Source organism: Hakea prostrata, chromosome 4 (genome assembly GCF_041222555.1).
Source record: "Hakea prostrata isolate BN-2017 chromosome 4, UWA_Hpros_2, whole genome shotgun sequence".
NCBI lineage: Eukaryota > Viridiplantae > Streptophyta > Magnoliopsida > Proteales > Proteaceae > Hakea > Hakea prostrata.
The window spans coordinates 56,570,527-56,593,906 of NC_142603.1; the positions used below are offsets into that span (position 1 = coordinate 56,570,527).

General features: G+C 34.8%; 1 protein-coding gene across 1 annotated transcript; it reads left to right on the top strand.

The window, feature by feature from the left end:
• The first annotated feature begins 13,884 nt into the window (after window positions 1-13,884).
• On the top strand, window positions 13,885-19,723 carry LOC149019789 (CBL-interacting serine/threonine-protein kinase 1-like). The gene is made up of 13 exons (XM_089153779.1): window positions 13,885-14,395; window positions 14,805-14,867; window positions 16,757-16,828; window positions 16,965-17,072; window positions 17,172-17,252; window positions 17,394-17,447; window positions 17,548-17,673; window positions 17,802-18,011; window positions 18,110-18,214; window positions 18,370-18,486; window positions 18,672-18,734; window positions 18,960-19,034; window positions 19,199-19,723. Exons 1-13 carry the CDS (start codon window positions 14,219-14,221, stop codon window positions 19,313-19,315), a joined length of 1,368 nt encoding a protein of 455 aa, XP_089009905.1. The 5' UTR covers window positions 13,885-14,218; the 3' UTR covers window positions 19,316-19,723.
• The last annotated feature ends 3,657 nt before the right edge of the window (window positions 19,724-23,380 follow it).

Below are 23,380 nucleotides of genomic sequence, written 5' to 3' on the forward strand. Positions count from 1 at the left end.
ATAACTATGTATATATATATATATATATAAAAGAAGACAATGCATGTCCTGGTTGCATTGTCCAAAACACGTGACTGTTTACTCTAATTTAAAAGTAATAAAATCCTTCATTTCTTTTTACTTCTTTTAAGATCAATCAGTAGAAACTTAATTCTTTTTAAAATAATTTATTTATTCTAACACATGCCAAATTGGAATTAACAATGTGTTTATATCTTACACCCCAAAAAATAAAATAACAATTTAAATATGTCAAAAGTCTTCCACTAACTTGCATCTCATACCTTTTTTTCATTCTTTTCCATATTTCATGGCCATGCAACCATAAATCATCATTTCTTTCTTTTCATCACCTAATTAGTTTTGACTTTTAATAGTTATTATATTTTATAGTAAAGGATCGAATTTTTCCACATTCTATGATTGAGGGTTTCATATATACGATGTTACTACTTAATGATAATTATGAAATCATATCATATGAAGAGTTAGAGGCATTATCAACAACTTTTGTTTTATGATTCAGGTCTTCATAAGATTCTAGGCCTGCCTGATGAGCAATCTATGTTAATTAGTATTGGTAACAATATATTGATTGTGCAACATATATATATAGATATAGATATAATAAGATATAAACATTAGAGATAATGATCACCCCCAGCTGTTTAGCTGTTTGGGGATTAGAGACTCTGCTTCGGTTCGGACACAAGATAGATAACCCTATCTGGAGTCTCTGGACTGCCTGCCACCATACATTTAACTCAATATTTAGAGATGAGCCCTTCTCCCGGAATATATATATATATATATATATATATATATATATATATATATATGTGATGAGAAGGAATATTTCATTATCAGTGTTCCAAAGTGAAGCCACCTCCTAGTAGATCTAGGCTTGCATGCATTAATTCTGAGCTAGCTAATTTAATTTAGTTAGGATAGCTAGGAGGAAACATATGCCTAACTGGTTGGCATATATTATGGTTCGTTTTAACTAAAAAGGAAAGTTGGGTTGGTCCATAAACATATATATAGTACTGAAAAGGACTCGTGCTCTATCTTCTAAAAATGGTTGTAATACGTTTCAAATGATATTAACATTTAACAAAGGAATGCATGGCCTCTAATTATGGTTTAAGAAGGATTATTCAATCTCAATCCATAATACCTAACCCCTTAAATCCTCCAGTAGCATGCAAAGCTGCAAAGCCATATATATATATATATATATATATATATATATATATATATATATATATATATATATGCCTGGAGCTAAATATCTAATGATATATATAGATAGAGAGAGAGAGAGCTAGGTAGCTTCTCTCTGGGTATAGGCCCGCTATAAATATCTAATGATATGATCTGTATATTGCTACAAATGAGAAGCCAGATTCATGACACCCTTCAAAAAAAATTAGCTTTAATTCTCTTGTTTTTTGTTAGATAAACCCTTTGAACGTACATCTTTTTGTTAATTAATATATAATTAAAAATCTTTTAAATCAAAGATGATATTAATTCCTTGGTCGATCATTTTCGATGTCATCCGTTTTTAAAACCAACAACGATGTATTTGAGAGATTAAAACCATAACCAACTCTTCCGGAGAATATATTTTCTTCACATCATGGACGGGTTGGCATGGCAGGTTATTTATTTAGTTTTCATGTTGGAATTGTTTTTAGAATATTTTACATGAGCCTCCTCCTCCGTTTCCATTGAAAATACAGTGCACCCCCCTCATAATTGAAATCTTACAAAGCCCTCCTCCACATTTAACACTGTTAGGTTTTCGTTAGTTTTAACTTTAATTTGACAATTTTACCCTCATTGAATAAATTTTTATTTAAAATCCTAAAAATTTTTTTATATGAACCCGCTCTATTTCGATTGAAAACACTTGACACCTTCCCAAAATCAAAATCTTACAAAGCCCCCTCCACACTTCACACCATCTGTTTTCTTTTAACCATGAATATGATTTTACCTTTTTACCCACACTTAATAAATTCATATAAAATCATAAGCAATATTTTTAGTATTCATTTAAAATCTTAAACAATATTATTGATGTCACCATATTACCCCAGATTATTTGACCGAAATTCTTCTCAAATTAAAAAAAAACTATTGTATGATCATTTTATCACTCTATGGCTAATTTGATCATATTAACAAATTAATTTGAATTTAATCACTTAACTGCATAATTTCACAAATGGTGTGAAGTGTGAAGGAGCCCTGTAAGGTTTTTATTTTGGAGGGGGTGTGTCATATTTTCAATGGAAATGAAGAAGGTTCATGTAAAAAAAAAATTTACAAATATTATTTAGGATGTCAAATAAATTTATGAACTGAGGATAAAATTGTAAAAATAATTTTGAAACAAAAGGAAATTTGACCGTGTTAAATGTGGAGGGGAGTTTACAAAATTTCAATTTTGAAGGGGTGCACCGAGTTTTCAATTGAAATTGAGGGACTCATATAAAAAAAACTCTTGTTTTTGTTTTTTTGAAATATTATTTTGCATTCATGTGGTCGTGTAAATGGGACCATGAGATTTTCTTTTTACAAATGAATCATATAAATAATTAGTTTAAAGGATGGTTTCTTTTTTCAATTCACCCACATGGAAGAGACAATCTCTAAATTTAATTATGGGATTCCTCTTTCTCCACACGAAAAAAAAGAGGAAAGTCTCTTAATTTACAGCACGCACTTCGCACTTTCTAAGGGTTAGTTGGTATACCTACCTAATTGTCTCTTCATATATTGGTACCAAAAATTATCGAACTTATAGGTACCCATGCAAAACTTTCACAATCGAAATGATATGGTATGGTATGGTATGGTATGGTGTGGTTTGAACTTTGAACTTGAAAATGACTAACACCCACCAGCTGCAGACGTTTCCTTTTCTGCTTTTGCTCCTTGTCCACTCTGGTTTGGTTCTAAATGGAAATTAAGTAAACCAACCATCCATTAGACTTTCTAGCTAGCTAAATCAGCTCTAAAGGAGCAAATGATGTCTATTCCAATTTAATCATGCATGGTTCATGGTTGGCAAAAGAACAACTGTTCAGGAATGAAAACAAAGGATAGATGCAATATTGTATCGATTTCGACGATTCAGATTCTCTGATTAGCTAGGTTGTAGATCACCTCTTCTCTTGTAGGTGACATGCTTTCATATTTCTATTCCTATTAGATTTTATTTTTAATCTTAACCGATATTTTACTCAAAAAAAATATATATATCCCTTGGGTCTCCATATATATATATATCGACAGATTCACATTTGTTTTTTTTTTTTTTTGGGTAAAAACACTTGATTTGCTTCGCTTCTTGCAAATTTAGAACTGTGTTAACCTTGTAAAGGGTTAGTGAACACATAATTAACTTATTTACCACAGTTAGTTAATACTTTTTTTTTTTTTTTTTGGTATTTTTATATCTCTCTTCACTTCTAATTTGTAGGATTAGTTCGATCATTTCATGTTGTGAATGTGTCTTTTTACTTCATCCATTCTATTTTAATTTAGTTTATAAATACATATTGATGTCTTCTTTTTTAATTATATATAATTGAATTAATTGAAATATCCAAAAACAATCCAATTTATAAAATCTCATTCTTATCAATTTTCCCTATTTGATTGAATGTCTTAAAATAAGTTACAATTATACATCAAATAATCTATATTTTTCACATAAATTCATAACGTTTGGTGCACACTTTTTGTTTTATTATTAATTAATAAAATATAATTAGTTTGTCCTTGTTCTAATAATTGATGTCCATTGATGGAGAAATGGTAACACCTTTAATTCTCATCTATTTTAACTCAAACATCGATAATCTTTTTGAATTTATATTTATCAAAATATTCTCCACCATACCATACCATACCATATCATGAATACTTAACATACAAATACAAATGGATGAAAATTATCAAAATTCTCCGGCAAAAAATATTTTACAATTCCCCAATTGAGGAGTTACTGGTGATGCATCATTCTCAATAATAATTGTTCATCAATACTTAACATGCAAATGGATGAAAAGCCAAATTCATGCACGACCACCTCTTTAAGAATAAGAAGAAAAATTTCAACCGTGAGATCACAGTTAATTTTAAAAAATATATATAAATAATTCTGAAAAGTACTCTGAGTAGAGTAGAGGTGGTTAATTAAACCTCATTTTATTATTTATATAGATATTTCCAACATGACCGTCCTTTCGAGTGATTAAAATGTTATGCAATTTAAAGATTCAAAGAAATTCTATTTCCTATGCTTTTATAAATGAATAGAAAAATTAAAATAAAGAATTGAATATGACATAATTAAGTAAGTTAAAGTAAATTATAAATCAAGAAACCCAACTGATTTCTTACATCTCACCAAATAATTTGTGGCTATGCTCATGGTTTCACAAACATCCTAATGCTATGTCATGAGAGAGACATTGGAATCTCTACACAGTTAAGCAGCTAACAGCCAGGCATAAATCTTCTCCGTCTACAATTTTGATTTTTCATCTGAATATAACATCAAGTGATAGAGATATGCTTTTTTATTTTATTTTATTTTTACATTTATATGGGAAAAACCATCTATTACATTTGTAAAACAAGATCAATAAAAATGTATTTTTAAAATTTTTTGGATACGTAAACAAATTGATTGGTAACATGCATGAGAATGACAAAATGTTTATTTATAAGAAAAAACTATCTCCAAGTTGGATGCATATTCTATTCATTTCATGCGAGTTACAAAGACTTGCACGTAAGACCTAGGAGGATAATATTTATGTTGCATACTTCATCAATATACCTCTTTAGGCGGTCTTGATCATTGGATGATTCTCGATTTCAATCATTTATACAATCTAGAAAATTTTGAAAAATACCTCTGTTCTTAAAGAATCAAGAGTACTAGGGCTTGATAACCAATACAAACCATTTAATAATTAGTTTGATCTAGACCATTAAGTAAACCGTGCAGGCCAACTCCATTCTCAGTCTTGAATCTTGCATGAATTATTTATACAATTTAGTACAATTATTAATGTATTTAATATGTTAGAAGTTTATATATTAATTAATCATATAATTAAAACCCTTTTAGTCTTTCAACATCCTGGTTGGTTTTTCTCTTTATGTACGTATGATGAAATGATTTCTGTGTTAATTTGTTATGTTCAAAACTGTTCTCTCCCACCTCTATATGTTGCTTGCACAGAGAATCCTCCCCGAAGATATAACTAATTATAACTAAATTGTTGGGTTTTGGACTGAAAATATCATTATAACTAACTATTTCTCTTTAATTGTGATGATACATACAAGCATGCACCACACTCAATGCTATGAAGTACTTCAATTGATATATAAATATATATATCCTAGTTGGCTAATTAATACTCTTCTTTCTGATAAGTTTGTGGATATTCCCCACCTCTTGGGTTCTGGAGAAATAGATAATTAATTAAGAAGTTTTAATTCCATGAATAGATAACATCAGGGGTGCTAGGGTCGTCTCTTGGTCATACCTAAAGGCCATAAGCTTTTCCAAATTTTCCGGGCTAGATTTAAGATATCTTTGGATGATCTAATTGCGTAAGGTTGAGGGCATCATATAAGCTTTTTTTTTCTTGTCATTTCGGTTTCAGTAGAAATCAGGATTCATGCATCGATCATCATCATCCATTGCAAAATATATAGTTCAGTTTGGATCGACAATTATGTAGTAGGTTATGGATGAAATTGAAAATGGTCCCCAGAAAGAAATAGTCCAAGAGGGTTTGGCCGATTGATTGATTGAGATCCTCAAGTCAAAGTATGTTGTTGTAAGTTGGTGTGAAGGGCAGGAGGGGGAGTAGCCGAGGAGGGAGGGGCCAGGCCAGGGAGGAAGGGGGAAAGGGAGGCAGGGAGGAAGGGAGAGAATTTCAATTTTCTCACTGGGGCTTTTTATTAATGTGTAATGTGATTATATATATATATATATATATATATATATATATCAGTTATCAGATCTCACTATATATATCAGAATATATATAGATAGGGCGGTATATGTATATATATATATATATATATATATATATATATATGTGTCTTATCAGTTCTCAGTTCTCATTCACTTTCTGATCAGAAGATAAAAGTTAGTTGGCGGTTTAGGTATATAATTAATGATAAATGATTGATGATTTAAGACTTAAAAAGAGGAATGAACTGAATGATTATTAGTAAATTCGGTGAAAGCTGGTCGTCAGTGCCGGCTTTCAATGAGAAAGGAAATAAAAGATGCAAGGCCGGCCGCGGCCACGAATTGGATTTCGATTTCGGACACGTTTTTCATTTCATGTACGTCACTTAGACGCATACTGCAGGATATCGCTAAATTTCACCACTTAAGTTCGCCCAACTGGCGAAATTTAGCCTTAAAATTGCAACGTTGCGACATTCATTTCGAGAATATTTTTGGTCATTTTGAGTCTAAATTTGATATTTACCTTAATTTGATATCAATATTTGATAAATTCGAATTATTTCTTATAAATGATTCATTTAAATTTTCTTTTCTAGCCATATTCAACATGTTACATTCTTTTGAGGCCTAAATCATTTAGACATAATTGGAATGATTACTTGTTTATCTTGAAGATTCTCCTCCTTAATCATATTTAGCTCATTACCTTTTGCATCTTGAATCATTGGGACATAATTGGTAAGATTGTCCATTGATCCTAAAGATTCTGTTGTAGGATCGCGAGAGAAATCACCTAAAAATCGGTTAAAGACCCACACCCCAAGTCCGATAAATAGCAAGATATCGTGCGAAATCTAGTAGATTGAGCTTTGGTCCAAAAAAAATCTAGAATTAGATATTTTGCCGATAAATAGCAAGATATCGTTGAAATCTAGTAGATCGAGTTTTTGGCTCGGTTTCGGTTTGCCATGAACTGAAATCACCGAAATTTGACGAAATATTCCGAATTTCGAGTAGATAATTTCCATGTATACATGATAGAAAGACAAAAAAGACATTTATCACCTCACACTTTCAAGGATGGATGGGACGGATACCAGATACATGTGTAAACATATAATCATGTGTGCAGAGCTAACCTGCAAATGGTGAGAATCAAAAAGTAACAACTAGCTGGAGATTCAATAATCTCCATCACCATCACCCTTCTTTTTATTTATTTTATTATTTTTTATTAAGAAAAAAGAAAGAAAAAAAAACACAAAACAAAACAAATAGTCGACCACTACTTTCGCATTAATTACGCAACACTAAACTTGAATCCATAAATGCATATTCGTGTGAAATGATTGTTTAGATTTATTAATTTGTTTTAAAATATTTTCACGTGCTTTTCCATGGATCCCGGCACAGAAGCAACCTATGTTTCTGGTCAGAAAACTCTCCCAAAAACACTCCCTTCAATTCAATGAAAGACAATTTTGTATTTTTATAGTAAATAATATATATATATATATATATACACACGATCTGGGTCGGGTGAGGATGACAATCCTCAACTCTCCCCCTAGAGATCCAATGGAGGATATGCTTATAAACTAACTAACAAACAAACAAACAATTTTGCCACACATCGATGATCCATGTCTCTTATTCTTAATTATTAATTAATTAATTAATTAATTAATTCTCTTACCTATTGGTTCTCTCAAAATAATATATACATCACCCGGTCTCTCAGCAGACACAACATATACGTGACAAGTGATCCCTCCCTCCCTCCCTCCCCCCTCCCGGCCAACATTAATATATATAACATATATGTATATATGTAAATGGGTAATGGGTCTACAATAATTGATCTATCTATAATATTATTAATTAACTATTAGCGTGTATGGTTTTTCAACAAAATTAATTAAAATCTTCTTCTTCTTCTTCTTCTTCTTCTGGCGTTGGCCTATTGTGTTAAGTGGGGACCATCTCGATCGATCGATAAATCTCAATGGAATTTTCTGCTGCTTTAATTAATTGATTAATTACTTCCACGGGTTACTCGTGGGCTGAGTAGAGAAGAATTAGAATAAGGTTATATATATATATAAGCGTCCCAAACATTCACGATGATGGTCTACAACTACTAAACATCTTTTGATTTCCCCCATTTATATATATATATATATAAATCAGTCAATTAAAGCTACTTATATATTTTAACACATGGACAAATGATCTGCTGCATTGAAGACTCAGACAATGCTGGTAATGTACGTGTCTAAATCTTCTCCTTGGCCAGAACCCAGAAAAGAAGAAAAACAAGGCATTGCATGCATGTGTCAAAAGTTTCTCAATCCCATTTCATTCAATCTCACACTATGCACTCATTATTTTCTTCTTTTCATCACCTAATTAGTTTTGACTTTCAGCCTTCACCACTTTCTTTCATCACCTAATTAGGATTGAGTTTTTCCACGCTCAATCATCAAGATCTTAACGGGATGTTCCTCGTGTTGATATTGTATCTATCATATAAGAAGATAAAAAGGCATAATCAAATTTTTTTACTCTAAAGTGATTGACATTTTTAATTACCTCAAAATATTAATTCGGTAACTCTTCAACAAGAAATGAAATATTCCTCAAAACTAATATGTTTTGGGCTCAGGCTCATCATCACCTATTAGAGTGGAGCAGGGGCGGACCCACTAAGGGGCGGGGGCCATGGCGCCCGATTTTTTTTTCTTTACTATTTTCTTTGCTTTTTGATTTTTTATATTAATTTTCTTTATTTTTCTAGTTTTTTTTTCTGTTCACATGTGAAATATTACTATTTGGCTCCTTCCAAATTTGAAAGGTAAAATAATGGGTATAAATGTCATCTCTATTTAAAAAATAAATCCTCAATCCCTATTTATTCTCCTCTCTCTTCTCTCTCACATCTTTTTTTCCTATTTATTCTCCTTCTATAAATGTGGGTTAAGGAAAATTTTTGAAAAATCCATTTTTAATGAAAACTAACTCCTCAATTCCTAATAATTCTACTCTCTTTTCTGTCTCACATCTTTTCTTTTTATATATTCTCCTTTTATAAATGTAGGTTAAGGGAAATTTTTGAAAAAAAAAATATTATTAAATATTCAAAATGTCATTTCTAATGGAAATTAATTCCTCAATCCCTATTTATTCTTTCATATGTCTTATTTTCCCTCTCCTCTTTTCTTTCCATTTATTCTCTTTGATTTCTTTTTTTTTATTTATTCTATAAGTGCGGATTAAAGAAAATTTGGGAAAAAAAATCTTTTGCACAATTAGGTTCTCTTTTTCTTTTTCAATTTATTTATTTATTCTCATTTACTTATTTTTAACTTTATTCTTTATTTGATTTTACATTCTTTGTTTTTGTATTTCTTTTGCAATTTTTATTATTTGATTTTATATTGTAAATAAAATGTTTATAATTGTTTGATAACAAATTACCATTGGTTTGCATTTCTTACCAAATTTTTTTAGTTTTTTTTAATGATACTTTAATTTACCTATATTTTGTTGAAAAAAATTCATTATTAATAATTTATCTATTTTTGTCAAATATATGTGGGCCCCACAAAATATATATAGGTATACCCTAATGGGTTTTATAAGGGTCCACACAATATATGTGGCGAAAAAGCATTGGTGCTTCCTCAATCTGAACTTTTATTATTCACCCCCCCCCAACTATTGAATCTTGGTTCTGCTCCTGGAGTGGAGGATGAAGAACCGGAGAAAGGTGTGAATGGACAAAATCAAATCTAAGATATTCATGGTCTTACTATCTCTATATAAAAGGTTGTCACTACTGTACTATAACTACATTTACACTAAAATTAATTTGATTATAATATAAAATTTGAAACATGACAGTAAACAAATAACTGATCGATCAGAAGTTTAGTTGTCTTTTCATTATTTAATGTGAAGCCATTAAACGCACTATACAATGATACGTCTCAAAATAATTGGAACCTGTAAGGGAAGTTTTTCTCGACCAAACAATTGATAATATAATAATTTTGACTTCTTCTTCATTTTTTTTTTGCCCAAAATAAGTTAACAAAGTCCATTGTTTTGCCTTTTTTTTTTTTTCCTTCCAAAGAACAAAATATATGTAGTCTAGTCCAGTTTTCGAATGCAGTGGAATTTAATTAACACTTTGTGGGACCTAGTTTTCTCCGACCAAAAGAGCAGACGCTTTTGATATTTTTGAACTCAAAACTTTCTCTCCACTCATATTCAGGATGATTCTCTTATCCATCACATCAAAATGGAATAAATCTAATAATTGATACATTGACCAAGTTATTTTTTTTGGACAATATACATTTCCCAACTTTCCAAAGGATTAACGAATGTATTTCTCCCATTGCATCGTATTTTGAGATATCCACCAATTGGCATTCCTTTATGAGTTGGGGAGGTTATACATTAGCTTTCTAGATCAGGGGATTATTCTAAATTGTAATTTTGGTTTTCTACTTATGAGATTGTGTAACTCTTTAAATTTTTGTTTTATCTGAGACATTACAGAGTAAATGGATGTAAAAACATACACTGAAAAATAATTTTACTGTTATTCTATGGAGTTGAATGGTTCTTGGGGAAATTCTTCTAGAGGAACTACCTCTGCAATCTTAGATTTTTGGACCAAAATATGGAGAGTCTACACTTTGCAAAAGACCAAATTGTTTTTCTGGAAAGCTGGTCATAATGTTCGTTCTACAAATTTAAATTTCTTTCTTAGAGATGGATGCTATATTCTTTTGTGCCTCTGCAATCTTAAATTTTAATTCCATTTTATAAGCTTACCATCAAAGAGGGAGATTTTTACGGCTAGAAACGGTGGTAGGTATTTTTCAGCAGGGGCCAAAGGTTTAGGGAGATTAAATTTCAAGATCATGTAGAAGCAAGTAAAAATAAAATCTCTTTGTAGAGAACTTCTCATAAGGCTTTGTCTTTGGGGGTCACTTTGTTTTTTTATAAATAGTGTTCATTCCCCAATTTATTTGATCTGTGCATCTCCAAATGAATCTTTTCTTTATATTTTCTTTCAATTTACATATGCTAAAGAATGATGGCACCTCTCCCCCTAGAAATGATATTTCAGATTTTATGGGTAAGGTGTGCGCCATAAATTACAAGTATGCACGTGTAAAAATCAAAAGGCTTTTTTTTTTTTTAAAAGGCCAGTGGTAAATTTGCCATCGATATTCTCAATATCAAATCTAATATTGTGTCAATTTCCTTCATTTGTTTATGCTAATAAAAATAAAAACATGGGCAAGTTTGCAGACATTTGACCTAGCTTCCATATACATGCATACTTAGTGTGAGACCATTATGTACCGAATGTAGCTTTTCTTTTTTTTTCATAGAGATGGACTTCACTTAGTGTTTTTACCCTATTTATTATAAGGTTTACACAATTTTTTTAATGTTTTTTGGGAGTGGGGGCGTGGAGATCACAAGTTTTGTGGCAAAGTGGGAATGGAGGGAGCACGTAAAAAACTCTTACAAATATAAAATGGCTTTAAATCCCCAAAATACTAGGCGTGATATATATGTCTAATCTATATTAGTGTTCATAATAATATTGGCGAATTATACCTATCAACATTAAATCATCATCGAAGTTCGGACACTTAAGAGCTCGTCCAGATAGGGAATAATCCTTTGTTGACTCTCTACCGCCATACGCTCAAGGGGATTCACCTTGTCAATGTTTAGAAGTGAGATTTTCCTCTTAAATGTGTGATGAAAGAAATGTCATTGTTAGTGTTCAGATATGAGGACCCTTTCTTAAACATTTCACGGAGAAGATGTTAAAAGAAAGATTATCCTCTACCATTGAAAGCAAATGATCCTGATTTTGGGGCAGGAGTCCAGTTCCGTAGATCTAGCCCCATTGGCACAATTTCAAGAATTAGTATCAGATATTAGCCATCTTTGTTTAATGTAATTCCCTGGATTATTTGCGGCTAGATCGATCATTGCCACAGTCAAACAACCTATACCTCATGCACAAGACATGGATTCCGATGCCAAGGTACTCAACAACCTACTTGTTTTATGGCTTCTTTGGAAATCCTTTACGGCAAACATGCCGCTAACTCCAATATTTAGATATCATATCTTAGCTTTCAGATATGGAAGGGGTCTGCAGTTTTATCATTCATTTACATCTATGAAGTTCGTGCCTCCCACCTCTCACGGAGTGATTAAATGGGTCCTTCATCATCAACATATTACCAAAATTAATGTTGATGATCCTTAGTTAAGGAGAAGCGTCTAGCCGGCTATGGTGGAATTGCATGTAACTATATGGGCAAGATGTTGTTTGGTTTTGGGTATGGTACATCATCTCAAGATGTTCTCACTCTTGAGGTTTTGGCTGTGTGGCGGGCCATGCTTTGGGCCCAAGTCTTCAAACTAATTAAAATAGTTATGGAAAGCGACAACCAAGCACTAATTGCCATCCTCCAAAAACACCCTATAGCGGCACCTTGGAAGGTTTTTCCAATAATCCTAGATATTAGAAGTCTGGCTAGTGCATTTGGCTCCATAATTTTCACTATGTGCTTAGGGAGGCAAATACAGTTGCAGATGCTTTGGCCAAGGAAGGAGCATTAACTCAGGAAGCTTTTTTATATGTGCATACTAAAGGTGTCAATTTGTACGGTATCAACTTTGAATACTGAAAACTAGAATCGTACAATACCGAATTTACCAGTACGGTACGGTTTCGGTATTTGCAAAAACGGTTCTGTATGGTTTCGGTATTAAATCGGTATTGAAAAACGGTTTAAACATAATATCTAGTGCGGTTCAATTTTAGTACAAATAAACTTATGCCACTTTTGTTATTAGTTCATTAAGATCTTAATGAAATTGCGATCAAACACTTGATAGGATAGGATATGATATTAATAGGGGCAAAATAAGTAAATCTAAGAAGAGGAGTGAAGGACGAAACGAAAAACTAAAACTGGAAACTAGGAATAGGGTAAAGTTAAAGTGTTTTGTTTGTAAAATTACATTTATATTCCTTAATTTGGTACGGTTTCGGTACATACTGACGGTATGAGTACCTAAAACTGGAATTATACAAAATTTTGAACGGTGCAATACGGTGCGATTTAGAATGGTTAAATGATTTCGATATATAATTGACATCCTTAGTTCACACACTCCCTGCTCATGTCAGATACTATTTGATGTTTTATCTTGTGGTTATCATCGCTATTTTTCCCTTACCCTAAAAAAATCTTTGTTTAATGTCGAGTAAATCTGGTCCGAAATACAAGGAGAGTGGCATGGAGGGCCCGCTCGGGTTATATTTTCAATTATTGAAAACAAATTTTAAATTTGAGACGGTGACCGTCATTATGTCATTAAAATATGTATATAATATTTTTATTTTTTTTAGATAGAGATATATAGTGTGACAGTTGTCACGCCACGCGAGAAAGGACGGAGGTTTACTCGTTGGCAGAAAAAATTTCATAGTCGGATTTAATTGAAAAAAAACAAAAAGAGAAAAAAGAAATAAATAATATGGTAATGGTTTAGGGTAATAGGCTGGGTGGGCGGTCAAAGTGGAGAGAAACAGTAATAAATATACGGTAAGGCAGCGTGGACTCCTCAATTTGGAGCATTAAGATTAGGATGAGTTAGAAGACCTGGTTGGGCAATTAAAATTAGATAATTACATTTTTAAATTAGAAGATTAGGATAGACAATAGTTGTGAGTAATGGTAACACATTTACTAACCTTCACGTCTCGACATGATATAAAAGGACCATATCGCCATTGCAGCACACACAGAGGGAGAGAGAGAGAGAGAGAGAGAGAGAGAGAGAGAGAGGCTCAGACTCAGATTTGTGAACGGAGGACGGTTTACATTATCAGCTTGCTCTCAGACTCGTCTCTGGCTGCTTGAGAAATCTTGACACTTGTGTGCGAATCCATCATTTCCGTTTTCCTCTTCGTTTATTTCGTAGATTCTATTTCGTTTGATCGCCCCCGTGGAACCTCAAACCTGAAATTTGAGGAGGACCGGCTGAGTTTGGGAGTTTTGCAGATTGGTCGCCTCAGCCTTACTCACTCGGTGGTGACTCAGCCTGTAGTGGTGGTGGTGGTGATCGATCGGTTCTGAAACTTTCATGGTGACAGAGGTGGAGAAAAAGGGAATGCGACTAGGAAAGTACGAACTCGGAAGAACTCTAGGGGAGGGGAATTTCGGAAAGGTCAAATACGCCAGGCACCTTGACTCCGGCCAAGCTTTCGCCCTTAAGATCTTGGATAAAAAGAGGATCATCGACCTCAAAATCACCGATCAGGTCTATATCTCTTTTCTCAGTCTGAACAAACTCTACAATTCTTCTTCATTATCTCTGACGCCCCGCCCTCCCTTCCCGCTGTGAATTTCTGATTTTGGATTTCTCTCTCTGAAATTCTTGCTTCGCTTTTTTTTCTTTCTTTCTTTTCATCTGGACTTGTTTGTTTCCTAATTGCTGGATTTCAATATCGTCTTCCGACTTCCTTCCATTTCTCCCCTTCCCCTGCATTTGTGGCTTCTCTACTGCTATTGATAATTACTTTACAAGTTGTCTGAGATTCGTCTACTAAAAATTAGTGTTGTCCGTAAGTCATGATTTGCTTTCCACCTGTTGATGTTTTCAAATGTTGTACTGCTAAATTTCTTTGGTTTGACGAGTATATAGCTAATCAGAAGATCTATCACAACAGATAAAGAGAGAGATCGGCACCCTCAAACTCCTGAAACACCCAAACGTTGTCAAATTGCATGAGGTACGTCTCCCCTCTTCATTCTTCATTCTTCATTCTTCATTCTTCATTCTTCTTCTTCTTCTTATCTATTCTCTATGTTTCTCATAATTTCTCAAGCTGATTGATTTTCCTTGCTTGAAGCTTTCATGGCCGAACGAACAGATTTAAATGTAAAATAATGTAACCAAATCCCGAAAACAATGATGTTCTCCAGAGAGAAAGTCAAGAATCTCATCATTTAACATAACCTAAGCAAGGGACAAATCATAAATCCAATCCAAATCATATTCTTTGCGTTGCCTTCCCTTATATCCATCCTGAGAATTTTTCTAGTCCAATTAAAATTCTAATTTGAGACTACTTTTTAGGGGTTTTCGTACAAGTTAGCAGCAAAAAAAATACCAAAAAAGAGAGGAAGAAAGGAAAGGGTTTTCCCGTTCTGTTCTGTTCATCTTCTCAGGGGATGGGGTGTAGCAGATTAGCGGGGGGACCGAATTCCAATGTGGAGTGATATTACTGGAGCAAAAGAACCAGCCAACCATGAAGCACCAACACAACTGTCCTTCGTCGAGCCAAATTTATACAGTTGGATTGAACCAACCCAACCCGGATAGAAACCGGATTGGAATGGCTCTTCTTGGTTTTATGAAATTGGTAGAAACCAAAATCAGCTGGGAACCGAAAGAACCTATTAAAACAGTAATAAGAGTAAAATCCAAATCAAATTAAGATCGATCTAATTGAGATTGACATCAAAATAGGTTCGACCCAATTAAGAACCGACTCGATTGATTGTTGGCACCAAAAATTATTATCCTATAGGGTGCACCAAACCCTTGAGATTATCCATATCTAGTCGAGTCATGGATACAAGGGTCGGTAAAATATATATCTTTAGGGAATAAAAGGGTGTGTGTAGGGTCATGGTGGGGCAGTGAGCAAGATGGAGAATATGTGACAATAATTAATGCAATTTTTTCGGAAGGTTTGCATGTGAAGACAGATCGTTTTTGTCTAAGAAAAGCATGTGACGGATGGAATGGGGTCCTCAAATAATTTTTCTTGCAATTGACGATTTTATTTTGTGGAACTGGAGAGCTGGGCCAATAATATGTAAGTGTCTTTATTGAGGTAGTTGTGGTCTATGTGACCCCGTTTGGTGAAGGGGAGGGGGAGGGGGAGGGGGTTGCTCTCCTCATATGTGCTCTAGCTCCCCTATGATTGTGACAACATCCAGACACTTCTCCTCACCTTCAACATCAGCTTCCCGTGTTGTTTCCTCCCTCCCAACTTTGGATGAAAAGAAAAGTAGCTATTGTCATATCCTTTAGACTTGAGAGTTGAGAGTTGAATAGAGGCTGAGTGTGAGATATATCCGTGTAAGCGTAAACAAAAATCTAAAACTGCGAGATAGCCAACGGAGTACAACAATTGAGGCTGAGTGGGAGATATCCGTGTAAGCGCAAACAAAAATCCAAACTAACTAACGGAGTTCAATTCAACTTGTGCTACACATGTTATTCCCTTCCCTACTAAAAATTAAAATGGGCGGCCGGCCGGTTGAACTAGTATGAGCCAGTCATGACAAAGTGTCCCAGTTCTTACTGACAAGAAAAAAATTAATAAAGACAAAGTGGTCCACTTAGTGATGGGTTTGGACGTACGCGAATAAACCCATTAGGGAGAGGATTTTATACTTTTCTCAAGGGTAAAAACAACAGGGCTCGCTAATTAGCTTCACATCGAACGTTAGTTTCTAAGAAAGGTGCCATTCCTTATCTGAATTTTCATTTTTCTCCTTGACCAAATTGCAGTTAAATTTTTTTACTAAACGAAGAAAAAAGAATTGTATTTGAATATATGTGAGTATATGACCTAAGAACATTTTGTCATTGGATAATATATAACAGGTATTGGCTAGCAAGACGAAGATTTGCATGGTCCTGGAATACGTGAATGGTGGTGAATTATTCGACAGAATTGTAAGAAACCCCCAACAATTGAACGACCAAATATCCATTACTTTGATTGAGAATTATTTACTTGTTAATTAGACTTTGAAAGTGTAGCATGACTGTACTTGCTGATGGAGCAACTCTATCTCTGATTAATTTTTAGGCCTTAAAAGGGAGATTCTCTGAAAATGAAGGCCGGAAACTCTTCCAGCAGTTAATTGATGGTGTGAGTTATTGCCATGACAAGGGTGTCTTCCATAGGGATCTTAAGGTATATTATATATTACCACTTGTATAAATTCCAGTTATCACCACCTGACTCCGCTTTCAATTCTCATACTGGACGTACTGTTGGAATGTTCTATGGCAGCCTGAGAATGTTCTTGTTGATGCTAAGGGAAATGTAAAGATATCTGATTTTGGCCTCAGTGCTTTACCTCAACATCTTAGAGTACGTATATATTCTCTACCGACACATCCGGTCCTTGACATAATCTCATGTTTGTATCATACCATGCATGCATACCAGAAAGCACTTATCCGAGAATTTCTTCTTTTAAAATTTGTTTTGATTTTGACTTCCATTATACAGGATGACGGGTTACTGCACACAACATGTGGAAGTCCAAACTATGTCGCCCCAGAGGTAACAACCATGCACCTTCCTAATTAATTTCTGGTTCTTCTTAACCCCACTTCAATTCTGCGTGGCTCTTTTCACAGTCTCTAACCATGTGTATGTGCAGGTTCTCGCCAATAGAGGGTACGACGGTGCCACATCTGATCTTTGGTCCTGTGGTGTCATCTTGTATGTGATTCTTACGGGGTATCTCCCTTTTGATGACCGGAATCTTGCAGTTCTTTACCAGAAGGTAAGCTAGAATCGTCCTCATTTCCCCACCCCGCCCATCATTGTCCTTTTCTCTGATCAATGCATGATTCGTATATATATTGCTTTTCACTCCGATCATTATTAATCTTCTAATTTGAATTGGTTCAGATATTCAAGGGAGATGCTCAGATGCCTAAATTCCTCTCATCTGGTGCTAAAAACTTGATAAAGAGGATACTCGACCCAAATCCTGGCACTCGAATCTCCATGGCAGAGATAAAAATGGACGAATGGTTCAAACAAGATTACATCCCTGCTAATCCTTATGATGAGGAGGAAGACATCTTCATTGATGACAGAGTTTTCTCCTTGCAAGAGGTGGAATGAAAATCAATTAATCAATTAGCATATTTCTGTTGTTTTGCTTCTTCTCTTTGCCTTATTTGAAACTGAATGAAACCCATCGTCTGATGAAGGTAAATGACATAGAGAAGGATCCTGGTTCACCCACTCGAATCAATGCCTTTCAGCTAATTGGAATGTCGTCCTGCCTGGATCTTTCTGGCTTTTTTGAGAAAGAGGTTAGAGCTTAAGGCATTTTTTGTTTACTTCTTGTCTGTTGTCTGAGGATTGAGTATAATTTCACCAGAAAAGATGATGGTTAGACAGGTGGAGAATTTGATGATAATAATCTTTTTCGTTTTTCTTTTGCTCCCTTCAAATCAAATTATTATAGGAGGCCGCCGAGAGGAAGATCAGATTCACTTCCAACATTTTACCAAAAGATTTACTTGAGAAGATTGAAGATATAGTTACGGACATGGGTTTTCAAGTCCAGAAAAGAAATGGAAAGGTTTGTAATCTAATGATCATAGAGGTTCATCTAAGAATTTTGTTGGTGCAGTAATTGGTCTACTGTATTATACAGAAACTGGAATTCAGAGAATTCAGAAAGAAAACATCTACGCCTGTTTTTCTTTTATCGGACTCTGTTACTCGTAAGTTCTCATCGATCAATATCTCTTTCCTGATTTGCAGTTGAAGGTGACGCAGGAGAACAAGGGCCGGAAGACACCCGGTAGCCTTTCAGTCCTAGCAGAGGTAAGAAACTTCACTAATCAGAAGGATTGGTTGCAGTATGGTCTAGGGCTATTTACAGACTTAGATTCTTTAATTTCCTAACCCACCGTTGAGATTGAGATTGAGGTTTGAGGTTGAAGTCTCATTAAGAACCGTTTAAATCAATCCTTGTCACCACTATATCTATTTACTTCCGAAGATAGTTCTCCAGTTGTTTACTCTGGCGTTGTGAAATATCAATTGCAGGTGTTTGAGATAAGTGCAGCTCTGTACGTAGTGGAATTGAGAAAAACATATGGGGATCCTGCGATGTACAGACAGGTCAGTATGTGTTCCGAAATTACTAATAAGTTTAAAAACCAGAAACATCCTTAGAATCGTGATCGATCTTTCACCCCTTGCCCATATGAATCCCAGTTTACCTCGGCAATCGAACTAACACGTGATTCTTGAAACGTTGTGTGTTCCGTGTTGATCCAATCCAGTTGTGTTCGAAGCTGTCCAGTGATCTCGGCGTCCAACAAAGACAGGGCATTCATATCGCCCACGATCTCGGGGTCCCACAAAGGCAGGGGATTTTGGCCGCGCAAATATCGATATAACCGTGTATGGCTAGTGGCTACACTTTTTTTTTTTTTTTGGTAATTAACTAGTGGCTACACTTGTGGCTATGTAAATATTTTTCTTTTTTGGTTTGGGGAGGCCTGGAGGCCCCGGAGAGGATAGATTTACTGTTTAGGTCAGAAGTTACAATGTCTTGATGTGTAGTTCCTTTTCAGTCACTGCTGGTGGCTTGCCGGGGGCGTAAGTAATTTCTGTCCGACACATGAACATGCAAATCTGTTACTGCCACTCCGGCGGTATTATGAAAATCTCACTCCAAACTCAAATGCTTTACCCGTCTTTTTATTGGCCCCTTTTGGTGAACGAGATTCTCCTGCTGCAACCAAACGCTTTATTTGGGGCAAATTTTTAGCGTCCTTTATGTCAACCCTAATATTAATATTAGCTTTTAGTTCATCCAAGAAAGAAAAAAAAAAAAAAAAAAAAAAATCTCTCTTCTTTGATGATGAAAGCCGTTTACTTATTTTTTTATCTAATATTGCAAGGGTGGCAATGAGGACGTCCCCTCTTATGTTCTTAGTCGCCACGGCAATCCCAAGGTTCGTCACCGGATAAATGCATAATCAATTATCTATTCATAGCAAAATTCTGATAGCATGTTGTTGTGGTGAAAATGTGCTTGGGACTCCTTAGTTTGTTCCTAATTCAGGTCTGGTTCCTGAAACCAAAACAATTGTGAGGACGGAAAACCACATTCAATGATTAAATCAGTCCAAATAGAAAAAAGAGATATTCTCCCTTGAGGAATAAATGCTCAAGGGGATGAAGAAGACATGTTCTTTAGGAGTTAATGTAGAAGAATAATGACTGCAATATTCAAGTTTTACTGTTATTCGTGCATAGTGATGTGCAGCTGGTCCAAATGGTTTGATTATGCTCATTGGTTGGAACCATAACGACTATAACACATGTGGATTCAATTCTAATTAGAATTTAAGTTTCGATCTAATAGTTTTTGGTTTTCATCATTTCACTTCGGAAAAAAGAAAGAAAGAAAGAAAAAAAGCACAGGCTTGCGACGGTGAGGCTACGAGGAAGTAGGAAGTAGGGTGTTGGGGTTGTGATGGGTGAGGGGAAATGGGTCGGGGTCCCAAGCTCCTTATTTTTTTTAATCCAAGTAGAAAGCCATAACAGGATTTGTGGAAAGGCCCCAAAACCAAGCTCGATCTCTTTGTTTCTCTGTTTGTGTTCTAGCTTCAACCGTAACTAGGAACTACAATGAACAAAGTATTAGTGTTCTCAAGCTCATGTAGGGTCGACCATTGCAACAGAGTCGATGATGGAGTCATTTTTGACTCACTGGCCACTGCTATTGAGTGTAGGCCATGGAAAAGAAAGAAACGAACATTGCATGTAAAAGTTTTGAATACCTAGGGTTTTGGTGCCCATTAGGAAAACGGAGAGCACCTCCATGAAGGAGTAGGCATTGGATTCTTCTTTTGGGTTGCATTAGGAAATAAGAAGAACAAGGCTGGGGAGGAAGGAAGAATAGGGATAATGATCCTCTTTTGTACATAGCAGTGCCCCATATAGTATAGGAAAGAGATGTGTACAACAGATGAACTTGATTAGAATTGTGAAGACCGAACCCCAAAATCCCACCAGGAAATAAGAATGAGGCTGGGGAGGAAGGAAGAACATGAATAATGATCATTTGTTGTGCATAATAGTGCCCCATATATATAGGAAAGAGATGTGCACAACAGATGAACTTGATTAGAATTGGGAAGACCAAACCCCAACATAATAATAATAATGATGATGACATCAATCGACAATTCCCTAGTCTACCAACAACGTCAGAGTAGAGATAATCCCACAAAAGCATCTAGTAGATGGACGATGAGTTCAGAGGCTATTGGATTGCTAGAGTCTTATGATTCAATGAGGAGCACTTTAGTTAGTTTTTTTTTTTAATGGGTTGGATATTAGTTTGCTATTGATTTTCATTTTGTTATGTTTTGAGTCTTTGTGGGCTTAGGCTTGGATTATTGTTGGCCCAAGAGTATATTTAGTCCATGGGTTGAGTTTTTTTTTTTCAATTCTACTTGGGGATATTGGTAAAAGCGAACCTACATCGTAAGGGAATTCTTGGTCACTAGCCCACTACCACCCAAAGAGCTTTACTGAACGTAGACTGCTATTAAAGGGATCACAATTAGCAAAGCCGGTCAAAGAATTCCAATTTTGCCCCTAAATATTAGATTTGGGTAAAGAGTTATAGGTTAATCGTGGGAATCCGGTTGTAGGGAGAGGATAGATTAAAATTTTCTATTTAAAGCCTTGTATTGGGAATCGATAGATGTAGATGAATGAAATATTAAATGGAAAAGCTTCCCACGTTTTTTTCTCTCTTGGCATCTTCTTCTGTTATTTTCTTCTCAGGGCAAAGTCTCTTTTCCCCTTCTTCTCTCTTCTCTATGTGAAACAAGTCCCCATCCCTCTCTTTTTCTGTCCGGCAGCCTTCTTGCTCCCTTTTCTTCATCACTTTTCTCAAAAAAAGAAAGAAAACCTTTTTCTTCTATCTAGCATATCTGTTGCCCTCTTTTTTCTGTCTTCTATCTTCTTTGGGATCTTCATTCCTTTTTCTGTTTCTTTCTATTTTGTCTTGCAGACCTTACTACTACATGCATTTATTTTATTTATTTTAAACCATTGCTTATTGCTTGTAGTCCCCATAAGAGCTAGCAAGTAACTTATTCCCTATCTTATATTCTTGTCTTTTATTATTGGAGTAGGATCGTGAATATAAATGTATAAGGTTTCTTTGCGTTGTTCTTATTGCATTTTCTGTTAGAATTTTGATCTTGACATGGACAACAAATTTTCTTTTAGGACTTGAAAAATTTGCATTCAAATTTAGGGTTACGATGCCATGATCCCTATCCCCTTGTTTCTCTATTTTAACCTCGTTTAGTTGTGTTCATTACTTACGATTGATTGCTTTTCCTCTGCTATTGTTTTTATCAACATGCTTAATCACATTTTAGTTGCTACAAATTCTTCTTTATTTATTTATTTTTTTAACTATCTATCAAGAATAGGTGTCTCCCTCTAAGTCTAATAGCTAACTTAGTGGGTCCCCTAGTTTCTAGGGTATCCCATGCATCAAATTTGGTATCATAGCATGGTTTAGAGTGTTAATACTGTTGGACGTAGGTTTAAGTTGTTAGTATTGCTGGTTTTTAGGCTAGGTGTCTTTAGGTCAGCCCATGTATGGAACTTTAGTGGAAAAGAATATTCCAATATGACTAGTTCATCAAGTGCCCAATTGACCCCACTGCTCCAACAAAATGGAGAGATCTTGAAGGCCAATAAAGCAACCCAATAAGAGTTAAATAACCACAGGGCATAATAATTAGCCGAAGCCACCACCATTTAGGCCATAGAATGTAATGTTCAGACCCTTGCAACAAGACTTACAACTATAGAGGGACAACAAGAGCAACAAAGACATAATGTACAAGCCAATGGACCTAGGACTAAAAACTACCAGGTGGACCTCCAAAAGTTTGACCACCGTTTGGAGGATTCTGATAGAGCTGGAGATAATTTCCAGCGTAATAAGCGAGGTAGAGGTTCACGAATCAAGTGGACACCTTGTTCCTATGCACCATGCAACTTATGAGTATGACGATGGTCTTGTCACCTATAATAGAGGGTCCGACATTAGGAGAGTATCAAAGTAGAGGCCCCATCTTAAGATGGTTGAATAGATGCCAAAGTCTTACTAGATTTGATTCGGCAAATGGACAAGAACTTTGATTTTTATGATATAAAGAGGTTCGCTTTAAGCTTGCTAAGATTAAACTTACTAGAGCCACCTAAGATTTTTAGACAAAATTAGAGTACCAAGAGAACAGTTTAGGACTTGAGCCAGTGACTACTTGGGCTAAGATGCAAGAAAGGCTTAAGAGGAAGTTCTTACTTATCACCTATAGGCTAAACTTTTTGAATGATGAACATCCTAAAACAAATTAACTATCACTGAGTACATGGCCAAATTCAATGAACTTAAGATTAGAAACTGTACTCATGAAGAT

What these genes read in the sequence shown, in the direction of transcription:
- LOC149019789 (XM_089153779.1), top strand. Translation starts at nt 14,219, where the DNA reads ATGGTGACAGAGGTGGAGAAAAAGGGAATGCGACTAGGAAAGTACGAA. An exon ending in TCTTCCATAGGGATCTTAAG is followed by an intron (nt 17,073 to 17,171) that starts GTATATTATATA and finishes GTTCTATGGCAG; the next exon opens with CCTGAGAATGTTCTTGTTGA. An exon ending in CTTTACCTCAACATCTTAGA is followed by an intron (nt 17,253 to 17,393) that starts GTACGTATATAT and finishes TCCATTATACAG; the next exon opens with GATGACGGGTTACTGCACAC.